The sequence below is a fragment of the Emys orbicularis genome, chromosome 1, assembly GCF_028017835.1.
Source record: "Emys orbicularis isolate rEmyOrb1 chromosome 1, rEmyOrb1.hap1, whole genome shotgun sequence".
Lineage (NCBI taxonomy): Eukaryota > Metazoa > Chordata > Testudines > Emydidae > Emys > Emys orbicularis.
The window spans coordinates 98,671,981-98,685,980 of record NC_088683.1 but is presented as its reverse complement, the minus strand read 5'-3'; the positions used below and the strand labels follow the sequence as shown (position 1 = coordinate 98,685,980).

At 46.9% G+C, this 14,000-nt stretch overlaps 1 protein-coding gene across 2 annotated transcripts; it reads left to right on the top strand.

The window, feature by feature from the left end:
- Positions 1 to 296: 296 nt before the first annotated feature.
- PICK1 (protein interacting with PRKCA 1) lies at positions 297 to 12,940 on the top strand. 2 transcript variants are annotated; one of them, XM_065397493.1, is made up of 13 exons: positions 297 to 450; positions 1,522 to 1,615; positions 3,510 to 3,621; positions 4,545 to 4,673; positions 4,799 to 4,865; positions 6,237 to 6,326; positions 7,812 to 7,865; positions 7,970 to 8,032; positions 8,477 to 8,610; positions 9,194 to 9,286; positions 10,217 to 10,267; positions 12,017 to 12,161; positions 12,638 to 12,940. In XM_065397493.1, exons 2-13 carry the CDS (start codon positions 1,575 to 1,577, stop codon positions 12,880 to 12,882), a joined length of 1,224 nt encoding a protein of 407 aa, XP_065253565.1. In that variant the 5' UTR covers positions 297 to 450; positions 1,522 to 1,574; the 3' UTR covers positions 12,883 to 12,940. The 2 variants fall into 2 exon arrangements, with proteins under 2 accessions (XP_065253565.1, XP_065253564.1); XM_065397492.1 differs by having other exon boundaries at positions 297 to 457.
- Positions 12,941 to 14,000: the final 1,060 nt, after the last annotated feature.

Below are 14,000 nucleotides of genomic sequence, written 5' to 3'. Positions count from 1 at the left end.
ATGGCATGCGGGGGTTTGGCGGAGGCTCCCAAGCGGCCCCGCTGCGGGGAGGGACAAGGAGCCGCAGCCCTCCCGTCCCTTCCCCCCACCAGAGACCGCTGCTCCCCCGCCCCGCCTCCCCCAACATGGCGGCAGCAGGGGGCGAGCCAGAGCTATGCCCCGCCCCTTCCTCCATTGGTTGTCCGGATAGCAGCCGAGCGCTCTCCGTCGCCATAGCAACCCGCTCTCCTTTCCCCCCCTCTCTCCGGGATCCGGCCCGTCTTATCGCGAGAGGAGAGGGTGGGGGCAGCGGGCGGGTCTCTAGACACCTGCACCCCCCGGCACGCGAAGCGGGGGTGAGGGGGAAGGAGAGGTTAGGTAGGAGGCTTAAGGCCCGGAAGTGACGTGGAGGAGCGGTGTTCTGACAGGTAGAGGCGGCAGGTGGATGCAGGTACCCAGCTCGAGCCAGCCGTTTCCGGTGAGTGACTAACCTCCTGCCCCATTCCAGCTTTGCCAGCCCCAAAAGGGAGGGCGCCTGAGGGTCCCCATTAGCTCCCTGCTGCCCTGCCCCCCCCCCCGGTTCCCGTGCGTAGCCTGGGTCCGTTTTTCCCGCCCCCCCCCGGGGGGCTGTTCCCTCCAGAGCCCCTGCCCTCCCCCCGTGCCAGCCTGGCCCCCTGCGCTTCCCCTGCTGTGTCACCTCACCCCGGCAGCAGAGAGGGATCCCCCAATGGTTGGCAGCCCTCCCACCCCCATGTCGAGCCGCCACCGACCCCGCTTGGCCCCTCAGCAGCACCGAACCTGGCCGGTCGCCGCACAGCATAGGCACCTCACAGACCCACCCGCGGGGTGCAGCACGCAGGCAGGCTCCCCATATCCAGTGCCAGCCACCCCAATGGCGTGACGGAAACTGGGAGACTCCGAACATGGTGCGAACCCAGAGAAGAACCACTGTGCGGTTACTGTGACAGAGGAGAGGGTGAAGCAGAGAGACTTTTGCTACGCTCCTGTCTGAAATATGAGGGAGCTGGAGAAAGATACTTCCTCAAACTGTCAGAAACTAGAAGAATTCCTGTAAAAAGCAGTGAGGGGAAACTGTGCGTAGTCCCCGGAGGAGGGAGGCAGAGGACAGTGTGATACGTATCGACTTGCCCCAGAAGAAACTGAAATAGTAAATGGATGAAGGGGATAAGACTCCAGATACCACTGAAAAGTATTGTGCAAGCAGATACAACACACAAAGATTCAGCTTCCAAAATGGACCGTGTTCTGTCCTAAGCATTGCCAGTACTTGTATAGCTTGTGAAACAATAAAAAAAAAAGCACCATTATCCCCATCCCCAACCCAAAGTGGAGAATCAGAAGGGTCTGAAATATCTTTCGTCCCCAAGGCAGGAAAGGGACTGACAGCTCCATCCCCCATTGGAAGAGAGAGAGAAAGGGGCTGACAGAGGGCACAGTTTGAGTCTTCAGTTTTAGCTGCTGAGCATAGATGAATTCAGATAATTAAGTTTACTGGGTTTTGTTCTTTTTTCCTCTTCCCAGGCACTTTGGTGTAAACGGAGTCTCAGGTCAAAAGACTCCAGCCAGCCAGAGCAATGTTTGGAGACTTGGACTATGACATTGAGGAGGATAAACTGTGAGTGCTTCACTTCCCTTTCCCAACAACTGAATATCACTAAGAATATGTGTACACTACAATGGGACACCTGCAGTGCTGCTGCGGTAGTGTAGATACATATTACAGCGATGGCAGGGTTTTTTCATCACTGTAATAAATCCACTCCTTTAAGAGGCAGTAGATAAGGTTGATGGAAGAATTCTTCTGTCAACCTAACTCTGTTTACAGTGGGGATTAGGTTGACCTAACTGTATTGCATGGGACTTGAAATTTTTCATAGCCCTGAGCGATATAGCTAGGTCAACCTAAATTTTAAGTGTAGACGATGCCTAAGGAACTGCAACCAGGACCTGCTCAAAGCAGGCAGAGTTGTTCGCTCCTGGTGATGTGTGTTGGAGATTTAGGTTCATTGTACAGTCTTGATCTCTTACTCCCTATGGCTAGGAGGGATGGAGCCTTGCAGTGGTGGTGAGCAGAGGGAAAAGCTTTCTATTGCTCTACAATGACTCTTCCTAATTTGCTGATTGCACAGCAGTGTTAATGTGTTCTAAAGGGGCGCACTCTGGTGGAATGGTAGGGAGAGAAGTATGAAGTAGGAAGAAATGGCGGGAGAATGTATAATCCTTAAGGCTTTGAGTTTGTCACGGAGATCAGGGAAGTCACGGATTCCGTGACTTTTGCAGCATCCGGTGCACCTGGCTCAGGGGCAGCTCAGGCAGCCCCTGTGCCAGGTGCACCAGCTGCTGCTGGGGTAGTCATGGGCCCCCGTACACCCCCAGCTGCAGAGTTTGGGTGTGGGAGGGGTAGGGGGTTGGGGCACTGGACAGGGTGAGGTGGGCTCTGGGTGGCGCTTATCTGGGGGGCTCCCTGGAAGCGGTGACATCCCCCTTGCTCAGTTGATAGGCGGAGGTGTGGCCAGGCAGCTCTGTGGGCTGCCTCCACCCAGAGCGCTGGCTTTGCAGCTCCCATTGGCCAGGAACCGTGGCCAATGGGAGCTGCGGGGGCGGTGCATGCAGGCAGAGGCAGCAAGCAGAGCTGTCTGGCCATGCGTCCGCCTAGCAGCTGAGCGAGGGGGATGTCCCCGCTTCTGGGGAGCCCCCCCAGGTAAGAGCCACCCAGAGTCCACCTCACCCTGTCCAGTGCCCCAACCTCCTACCCCTCCCACACCCAAGTTTGATTCACTGGTATTTTTAGTAAAAGTCATGGACAGGTCACGGGCCATGAATTTTTGTTTATTGCTCATGACCTGTCCGTGACTTTTACTAAATATACCCGTGACTAAAATGTAATAATAATAATCCATAGATCTATGACAGTCATGTGGAGCTCCCACAGCATGACAGCACTAGAATTTTATTTGAAAATAAAAGGGTTTTTGTGGGGTAAATAGAGGGACTCTGTTTTGAGAGTAGTCTTCACTGTCAGTCATATTTCATCCCCGTATATTTGTATTGTGCATTTATTCACCTAACTCTTGCACAGAGATTTGAAAAAAATAGCTACCAAAATATTTGAGGGTTTTAAGTATGCTTCACAGTGTATCATGGAGTGTGTTTTCTATCTCTATTCCTCACATACACTCTGAAAAAGATACATTGGGAGTTCTCTCTCTCTCTATTCCCAGTGATAGAAGACAGAGGGGCCTGGTTTTGACTGCAATACTGGATTTGCTCACTAGGCTACTTCCATTATCACATATGTAATCATTAGCCTCTTGTTCAACTTAGTGTTTTCAAATAAACTTATCTAAATCATGTTTGGGCAAGGTCCTTCCAATCTGGGCTGGAAGGTTAAACAGCAGCAGTAAGATGATTAGTTCAGATGAGAAGTATCTGGTATATTTTCAGATTATACATTTTAGCTCTTGCACCAACCTGTATCAGTAATCATTTCTCTCTCTCTATTGTTCTAGTGGGATCCCCACCGTTCCTGGGACAGTAACCTTGAAGAAGGACACTCAGAATCTGATTGGGATCAGCATTGGGGGAGGAGCACAGTACTGTCCCTGTCTCTATATTGTTCAGGTGGGCACTCATGGAAGAGGAGAGTATTATGATTGTCCTTGTGAAGCAATGTTAAACTTGACAGATGGAAGCTGAGGGGGGGCATGGAGAACCTTATATTTTCTGCTTTTGTCAGAGTGCGAAGCGTCCTCTTTCTTTGCCAGCAAACGGAAGTTTCTCACACTAACTGGGAATAGTTCTGGAAAGATAGGGTTAAGGCTCCTGAATTCACACATCCACCTGAGAATCAGCAGAGTGCTGGGAGCATATTAAAATTCAAAGGTGTCAGAGGGGGAAGTGCCATAGGTGATGTACTAGATCAGTGGTTCTCAACCAGGGGTATGTGTACCTCTGGGGGTACTTAGAGGCCTTCCAGGGGGTACATCAACTCATCTAGATATTTACCTACTTTTACAACAGGTTACATACAAAGCACTAGCAAAGTCAGTACAAACTAAAATTTCATACAGACAATGACTTGTTTATACTGCTCTATATGCTATACACTGAAATGTAAGTACATTTGTATTCCAATTGATTTATTTTAAAATCATATGGTGGAAAATGAGAATGTAAGCAATTTTTCAGTAATAGTGGCTGTGACATTTTTGTATTCTTATGTTTGATTTTTGTAAGCAAGTATGTTTAAGTGAGGTGAAACTTGGGGGTACACAAGACAAATCAGACTCTCGAAAGGGGCACAGTAGTCTGGAAAGTTGAGAACTACTGTACTAGACTTCAAGAAATCCTGCCGTAGATGATGCACAAAGTAGAGGTGACAGGCCCCAGAAGGAACTGTGTGCTCTACTCTCCTCAGATCCATGTGGGGTGTCTAAATGTTATGGGTTGGGAAGGGAAGCGAAATAGAGGCTGGCCCATAAATAAGACTTAATTGCGCTCCTTTCTGGCTCCATATTTCCTCTACTCTTCCTTTTCTCTCCTAGGTGTTTGATAACACTCCGGCAGCCCTAGATGGAACTGTGGCGGCTGGCGATGAAATCACAGGAGTGAATGGGAAGTCAGTAAAAGGGAAAACCAAAGTGGAGGTAGCCAAAATGATACAGGTGGTAAAGGTAAGGAGTAGGAACGGTCCAATGGAACAGGTTGGGTCACAGATTATAAACTGTTGTCCTTCAGTAGAGGAGGCCCCTGCTGCTCAATTCCAGAACAACAGCTCTGGCTTTGCTATTCCATTCAGGGAGAAGTGACTATTCACTACAACAAACTCCAAGCCGACCCAAAGCAGGGCAAGTCCTTGGATATTGGTAAGACATGCTGGTTTCTCTCTCTCCCTTCAAATGCAGGGTAGGAGGAGGGTGGTGAAGAGATCCCAGCCAAAATCAAAATCAGACTTTGTTTCAGTATTTGCTGTTATTTTGTCTCCTTTAAATGGACACAAGCTAAAACTTGGGTTGTTTTTTTTTTTTAAAGTCCTTCTCTGTGTTACTAATAATACCTGACTATTTAAAATTAAATTAACTTTATCAGTTTTGCTGTTGCTTGCTTTCTGCATTGTGTTCAGTTTGGACAGTGAAACTCAACGAGTCAGTTTCATATACTGTTTTTCATTCTGTCTGCCCTTGCTGGTGTTTTTGGATTTCTGACAGTGCATGGAAAGATTCCAGTCCAAAACTCCTGTCTTCAGTTAATCTTATTTTAGATAATCATTAGGACATTTCTCGCCATATTGGGTTTGGTAAAACTTTTTTTAAACAAAAGCTACATTTTGAGTTTAACCTACCCGAGTGTCCCCTTTAAACGTGATCACATTCCCAGCACCCTGGAAAAGCTGAACAGGGCATATAGTAAAGGGTAGCCCCTCTTATTTATTTCTTTGGATTTTCTTTTGTTTTCATTCTCCCCTGTCAGTGAAGATGCTGACAAACTAAAGGAAACTCAGACAAGAGCAGCCAAAAATACACAGGGGCTGGGAAATGGATTTCTGAGAAAAAATAAGAGCGAAGGGCCTGATTTATCAGAGGTGCCAAGTATCCACAACTTCAGCTGACATCACTGGGAGCTGCAGGCATTCAGCACTTCTGAAAAATCATGCCCTAAATACATGTAGAGTAGTCATAGGATTACGAAAAGGGCATAATTATCTTCAGGAATCTGAAAGGAATGATCACCAAACAGGGAGAGGAAATGTTAAGGATGGTACAAAGACTTTTAACTAAGAGTCATGAGATAAAATTAAGCAAAGGGAAAATTTTGGCTGAGTACTAAATCCTACTTGCCTTACTCTCACACTATTCTGTTAACTTCATTGGAATTAATCAGTTGAGTAAAGTAAGCAAGATGTGGTCTTGAATGTCAAGGCATATTTCCTATGGTGAGAGCTATTAGGCTGTGTCTTCCAAAGGAAGTTGTGGAAGCCTCATTGCCTGGGGTATATAGGACTTGATTAGAGAACATATTGTAGGGAACTTGCCTGCATTGGCCCAGGTTCAGATCTTCCCTGCATCTAATTTCTGTGGCATTGTCTTTCTGTTCTCTGCTCAGTCTCCTCTGAGCTCTGCTGAGTTAGGCTCAATCTAGCCAGTTTGGTACCTGAAACCTGAGTTTTGTTAACTGTGTTCTTTGTGACTGTGGAAATTACCCTGATCCTGAGTTTTGACACTTTTTGCTGAGTGTAGTGTTAAAGAAAGTGAAGCACCGATTGGTGGAGAACATGAGCTCGGGTACAGCAGATGCCTTGGGACTAAGCCGAGCCATCCTCTGCAATGGTAAGCAGCCAGAGAAAGGCACCTTCCTGTTTGGCTACTGGCAATGTCAGTTAAGATGGTATCCAATAATGCCATGGGGGGTAGTGTTTGTTAAGCTGGTGCCCAGTAGTACTAGTGGGGCAAGGGGTCTGACTAGGGCAGGCGCCTCTCCTGATACTTGCATGAGACACAGTCTCATGTACTTAGATTGCAGGACAATGAGAGATTCCTGAGTGTTTTTTGTTGTGCAGCATTGCAGTGTTATGACTGCATGGCGATGCAACCTCACAGCATTCAGTGACACAACAATCATTTTGCAAGGTCAAAATAATTATACCAACAAGCAACAGCCCTCCTATCTGCTAGTGTCCTTTCTATCATTTCTTTAACTGTATTCTGACTACAGGCATTTGTTTCAGTTTTGTTGTGTCATGTCACACCTTATAGTAATCCTGTGTGAAACACACTGCCTGCAAGTGTCCCGTGTGCATAATAAACCTGGATTCAAAAAAGTCTCCCTGGCTGAATGGCTATGTCCCTCATAATACCCTCTGCAGTCCCAAATGGGTATGGCAGTTCTGTACGTCCTGTGCTGTTATACAGCTGCCACCTTCCAGTCTGGATGTAGCTGCATTTCAGTGGTGAATGAAGTGATTCTCCATTCACCTTTTCATGTGTGTTAAGAATGCCTAAATTATTGTGAGATTGGGGCTATAGGTCACATTTTAAACCTGGTTACAAGTGTAGGGAAAACAACGTTTCCAATTACTTGTGGCCCAGACTTCAACTTCTAATAGTCATGGAGTTCATGACTGTCCATATGTTCAATCCCAATCCCCTAATAATAAATGAATATGTCAGGCGCTGTGGGATGTCTGGATAAAAGATGTTGTATTAATGTCTGTCAGGCATTTCTTCATGTACAACCTCTTCTGTCTTAGTATAGTGGTAGGGTATGCATGAACCTGAGCATTTCTTGTGATATTCATTCAGCTTTCTCATCTGAGGGGTGCAGTAATTATCTAGCAGTTACCCCGTCCCTCCTTCTAATTTGTCATAGTTAAACACAAGCTCTGCTTTCTTCCCTCAGGATTGTGCCTTCTTGTCATTTATTACTGTTGTAAATAGGGCTGCCCCCCCTCTGTGGGAAATACGCTGGGTCACTGTATATCATGATTGCATCCACAGCCCATGACATAATATTGCTGGGGCTCTTTAACTGGTAGCTGGGTTGACAGGACACAACAGAACAGTGAAAATCAGGGGCCCATCCAGTGAATTTCAAATAGGTAGTGAGTTGAATTATACAACTCTGAATCCAGTTTGGATTAATTTTTAAAGTTTTACCTGTTGGGTAAGGAGCCAGACTTTTGAGGAGGTGGGGAGAGGGTGTTTTCAACCATTCATGTAAAATAAATGCCCTCTCCTTTCAGCCACTCACATTCCTATGTTCCCCTGGATTCAGCATCATAACCAACTGTTCTCTGGTTCTTTGCTCCCCTCTAGATGGATTGGTGAAGAGGCTGGAGGAGCTGGAGAGAACCGCAGAGCTGTACAAAGGTAAATTGCCCTCTTCTGTCAGACATCTCGATTGGGATTGGAGGAGGGAGGCTACTGTGTCAGTGGGATGATTTGTATTTTTTCTCTCTCTTCCCCCACCACAGGCATGACAGAGCACACCAAGAGTCTCCTTAGAGCTTTCTTTGAACTCTCCCAGACACACAGAGGTAAACAGACTGGAAGGAATTCAGTCCTCAAACTTGTAGCAGGCTGACCACCCTAGGCTGGGGGAGTGGATGTCTATGATATTATCAGATCTCAGAAGCATCAGGCCTAATCAGTAATTGAACCATGACCCCCAACAAAAACTAGAGACTGTAGGAATGAGTGAGGAAGTGGTGCACTTCCTTCTGAGTCAGTTCAGAAACAGTTCCCTAGCATGGTGTTAATGGGCACTGTGCTGCCATAGGTACCATCTTTCACATGAGACATAAAAGTGAGTCGCTGACTATTTGTGGTCTTTAAGGAACCTCTGGCATTCTGCGAGAATAGGATTGTTACACTGCCTCGGCCAAATTCTAGCTTGTGGGAATGGTTTTTAATATCAGACATGGCGGCTTCTCTCCAGATAAACCCCTTCTCCATTTGTATGTATTTTTTAATTTGCTCAGCGTTTGGAGATGTTTTCTCGGTCATTGGTGTACGGGAACCACAGCCAGCTGCCAGTGAAGCCTTTGTGAAATTTGCAGATGCCCATCGCAGCATCGAGAAATTTGGGATCCGCCTACTGAAAACTATCAAACCGGTAAAGAATCAAAGCACAGGAGAGGGGATTGGCATCAGCGTACAGGAGAAAGGGGGGAATGGTGGGAGAGGAGACCAGAAATGGAGGAGTCTGTCTTTGAGGGTATGGTCTTAAAAATTGTGATGGGAAGAATTAGAAATAACACTGTAGAAACTTTCTTTAAAGGAACTGTCTAAACAGTTAAGACAGAGTAGATGTTGTAAATGTATCTATAGTTTGCAGAGTTATTTGAACATGGTTGTTCAAACTTCCCCCTCTGGCCACCCGCCAACTAGACTGTCACACTTGCACGCACACTCTCCAGTATGCCTGTTCTCCTTTTGGAGGCTCCACATCTGTTGATAATGTACTTACATCTACATAGTCCCTTCCGTCCTTAAGCTCTCTGCTAAGACTGTCCACAAAAGGGAACAAATGGTACCATTCATGCTGGTGACTTCTGTGACATGGACACCTGCCTCGCTGTGAATGAGACTGAGGGTGCCCTAGCTCATAGCAGCAGGCCATCAAGTCCTTTTAGCTCCCTTTTAATGCTCCTTTTCCTCCTTAGCCCTGTAACTTTACTAACATGTTTTCTCTGCAGATGCTGACTGACCTGAACACGTACCTGAACAAAGCCATTCCCGACACAAGACTGACCATCAAAAAATACCTGGATGTCAAGTTTGAGTACTTGGTGAGCTGTTCTCTCTCTCTTTCTCTTTTTTTTTTTTTTTTTAATTAACATCTGGGAGAGATTGGGTTTCATAGAATCATAGCACATGGGCGCAGAGAAGACCTATTCATTCACATGTACTCTATTTCCCGGTCAAGAGTATTCCATACCTTATCTTCTCTAGCACTTTTTCCAGTCTCCAGGACCCAAGAAACATGCTTCAGCTACTTCCCTTGAGAGACTATTCTGTAACCTAATAGACCTCACAATTAAGATACATTTCCTGATATCCACATGACATATTGCTTCGTTAAATTTAACCTCCTTATTTGTAAGGGAGCTCCTACACAATTTACCGTCTTGGAATCTCCTAAACGCTTCCTCTCTGTCCCCAGCATTAATACTCTTCAGATACTTGTAGTTGGCCATTATTTAGCCAAGCTAGACAATTGACAATCTTTCCTCTTAAATCAATCCTTCCAGCCCTTTAATCATTTCATCGCTTTCTTATTTATTCCTGGTGACTTTTTGCTATGGTAGTGCCCCAAACCATACACAGCACAGAGCTTTTTAGTAAATTGTAAGTTCTTTAGGGAGGGACAGAATCTTCCTGTATGTCTATCCAGGGTCCAGGATGTTTTGGGTGCTACTGTAGTATAAATAACAAGCCCCTTCCCCTGCTTGCCTGCCTGCTTCCTAGGAGGGGCATGCTTACCCTCCTTCCCCTTTCTCCAAACGGGGTTCATTCTCCTTCTGAAATATTGCATCTGGTCCATCTGGGCTTCTCCCAGTGTCCATGGCCACACCATTTGAGAAGGTCTTGAGAAGCAGGGACAACCCCCTACATGTCTGATTGCCTGGAAACTTGGTCACACAGTACTTTGTGTGGTGGTGTGTTTTGTTTTGTTTTTAACCCTTGGTGTTTTCTGTTCTTCAACCCTTCCTTTGTAGTCTTACTGCCTGAAAGTGAAGGAGATGGATGATGAGGAATACAGCTGCATTGTGAGTACAGATTGCAGGTTGTATTTCTATAGCATTTTGTCCTCCCTCACATGCAACCCACAAACACAGATGTGCCTGCATACAGCCATACATTAGCCCTGCTAATAATACATTAAAATTGTTAGTGTTCAAACCTGAAAGTCTTTGAATGCTATGCAGAAAATATAACTGATACCGTTTATGAAACGCATCCCATCATCACAAATCATTGGGACCAGTCATCATCTCTACTGCATGCTCACTGAATTGTGTGTCCTACTCTTCTAGTAATACTAGTATGTGTTAAGGATTACTATACAGTGTTATCCTAATGGATTCCACTTGAGTATAATGTGCAGTTTATCTTAAGTCCTGTATTAGATACTCTGCATCCCACACTAATGCAAATTTGTTTGTAAGTTGCAATTGTAGTTGTTTAAGGAAAATTTCAGGAGAATCTCTCCTAGTGACAATGTACTTAAACAAATATTCATAATTATAATTGGAAGACTTCTAAAAATCCAGTAAAATCCTCAAACTGGCATGGAAAATAATTCCTAGCATTGAATATAGCCTTGTGAATCTTCAAAGTGCTGTACAAATCTTAATCCTTACCAACAACTTATAAGGTAAATAAAGATGCCTTGTGTATGCCTCAGTTTCCCCAACTATACAAGGGGGGTGTGGACTTGTCCAAGGTCAGAGATGGACTCAGTATCAGAGCTGAGATTAGAACTCCGCATTCCTTGGTGCCCAGTTCTTTGCTCAGAGGACCAGACAATGGTCCCTCCTTTGTAACTAGTAAAACTTGAGTAACCCAACACCTAATGATGATGATATACATCCTGCTAAATGAGAGAAGAAAATCTCTCCCCCTGGGCCAGCAGGGTGCCATGGTTGGGCTTTGGCACACATGAATTAAGGGTACATTCAAGACCCACAGGCAGAAGCAAGTATGTGTGTAGGGAGGAAGCACTATCTGCTGTCCCCTGTGCTGACAGACCCCATCGCTTTTCTCTCAAACATGTGCTGTTGGACAATCAGTAGTTCCACCCTTACTGACTTCCAGTGCCATGACTAGAGGTAGGCAACACACGGATGCCTGGATAGAGTTGCCCTCTACAGGGCTTTGGAGCTGTGCTCCAGCTCCAGGCAAAAACCTGCAGCTCCACTGCTCCGGAGCTGCTCTGTGCTCCAGCTCTGGGCTCCTCTCCAAAGCCCTGTCAAGGGTTTTATATATTTGAAAAGAAACCTTGCTGCTTGCTTGTGAGGCAACGTGCAAGTGGTGAAGCTTGCAGGAAGGCAGCCGTCACAAACTGGCATAAGTTTACCTATCCCACCTGCATTTTCTCAAGCACCTGCTTGCATGTACAATAGTCTTGTTGGGTACTGGTGCCTCTCTCAATAACTCAGCTAAGAAATCCAGTACCAGCTGGCCATCTGTTCTCACCTTTCCAGGTTGAAAGGGACTATAAGTCCCATTCCCTTGTGTCATGGTAATGCTCATTTCTTCATCCCTGCTATTATGTGTTTGGTCTTTGAAGTGGCCGTTTTAACAGTAGATTTGGAGGCTCTGGGCTCCAGCTCGTAGCTTGCCTAGGACTAGCTCCATGTTCCTAGTCATCAGTGGTTCCTGTGCTGTGTTTCAATGGTCCCAAGAAGGCTGCAGCAGGATCACATGGTGACCTGAGGTTCATGGGATCACATCAGTAAGCCTCTGGCACGGTGGACCTTTTGGGAGTCTCTAAAATGGTGTGGTGTCCTTGGCAGGCACTGGGCGAGCCCCTCTACAGGGTCAGCACTGGGAACTATGAGTATCGCTTAGTCCTACGCTGCCGCCAGGAGGCACGCACACGCTTTGCCAGGATGAGGAAGGATGTGCTGGAGAAGATTGAACTGCTGGACCAGAAACATGGTGAGTGTCACTGCCCTCCTTCATGGCCCCTATGGGCTTCATCCAGACAGGGGTTCTTTGCCCTTGTGGTCCTGCCTCATCTTAGCCCAGAAACCCTTGCTGCCAGCATCTCACTGACCTCATCCAGTCTGGGTCCCTTGTCCTCATGGACCCTTCTGTTAGAGTGCTTGGGAGACAGCTGTGCACAGAGCATGAATGTGACTGCTGCATAGGAATATTTGGCTAATCTCGGGGAGGGAGGCTTGATCACAGCCTTGGGGGTGAGGGGAGAGATACTTCTGTGGGTTCTGAAAACCCTGGGGAACAGATTAGTTGCAATTAGCTTGATGACATTCTGGGGTACACACCCCTCAAATCCAGGGTAACTGGGTGTGGACATGGTGGTTGGTCACTGAAAAAGCAAGAGTGCATGTGAGAGGGAGAACACTATCTGCTATATTCCCCACTGACACACTCCCAACCCATCCCCTCTGCAGTGCAGGACATCGTGTTCCAGCTCCAGCGCTTTGTCTCCACCATGTCCAAGTACAATGATGACTGCTACGCCGTGCTCCGGGATGCAGATGTCTTTCCCATCGAAGTGGACCTAGCACGCACCACCCTGAGCTATGGTCAGAAGGACGTCTTCTCAGATGGGGCAGAGGAGGAAGAGGAAGCAGGAGAGCGAGAGGCCAAGAGGAAGGAGGAAGCAAATGGCGAAAAGCTTATTGATGATGCCTGAATATGCTGACACAGCGGGCGGGAAAGACATTAGACACTGATAAAATCTGTTTCACATGGTGATTCGTCCTCAGTGATTTTCTGTATAAGCTCAGCCAGGGATTCCTCCTCTGCTTCGGATGGGGGCAGTTGGGATGACTTGGGTGCAAAGTCTGCACTCTTTCCAGCCTCCACTTTCTCCTTCCCTCCCTCTTTGCCTGGATGGCTTTCCCCAGTGTTCCATTGCCCAACTCAGAGGCTGAGGTAGGGGGTTACTGTGGGGAGCCCTTTGAGGAATTCCCTCCCCGCACCATATGATTCCACCTGTGGAGGGGACCTTTTTGAGTGTGAAGAGCACATCCCTCCTCTTCTGCTGCCTGTGTCTGCTAAAAAAAAGCACCTCAAGAGGGATAACTATGGACAGCAAGAACAGCTCCTCCTGATCTGCCCTCACTAGATGGAAAAATGCTGAAGTCAGCAGGACCACTCGCTCCACTGCTGACTACCCTGGGACCAGAGGGTTTTGCCTCTCTACTCTCCCACTTCAAATGTTGTTTACAATTCTACTGCCCCTGCTGGCTCTAGGTAGGTGTGAGGATGCTAGAGGAATCTGCCCCCTCTCCACCTGCTTTGGCTACTGTTTCCTATGGAAGAGAAGGAGAACCCAGGCAAGCTGAGGTGTAGAACTAGTGGTAGATATAAACAGGTCATCAACCAACAAGGGACTGATGAAATCCTTTAAGGAAAGGGGGCTGCCTGGAGCCCTTCCCATGTGTAGCATCACCCTCCCCAAAGAAAGAGAAGGGAACTGGCCTTTATCAGAGAGGAACCATCTTCATCAGTACAGGGGCAACAGGTGAACCTTCTACTAGTCAAAGGGAGGAGGTTTGTGAAATTCACACTGGCTCAGGGGACTCTGGTCCATGTGTTTCCTTGGTCATTTCCCCTCTCACATTTTGCTCCTGGTTGGCCTTAACCAGATTTGCTCCTTGAGGATGCACAGCTTGTCATGTGCACCCCTCCCTGTGCATAGGTGCCAAGAGGTGTGATCATTATAAAACTGGGGAGGAGGTGCTATGGCCTTATATCAGAGAGTGTGTCGAACAACACACAGTCTTATGGGGAGGGGAAAACAGTGCC

Bases quoted from the DNA above. Each gene is read 5' to 3' on its own strand.
- PICK1 (XM_065397493.1), top strand. From the start codon at position 1,575: ATGTTTGGAGACTTGGACTATGACATTGAGGAGGATAAACT. The intron at 4,674-4,798 runs GTAAGGAGTAGG...TATTCCATTCAG, and splicing joins AAATGATACAGGTGGTAAAG to GGAGAAGTGACTATTCACTA. The intron at 6,327-7,811 runs GTAAGCAGCCAG...GCTCCCCTCTAG, and splicing joins CCGAGCCATCCTCTGCAATG to ATGGATTGGTGAAGAGGCTG.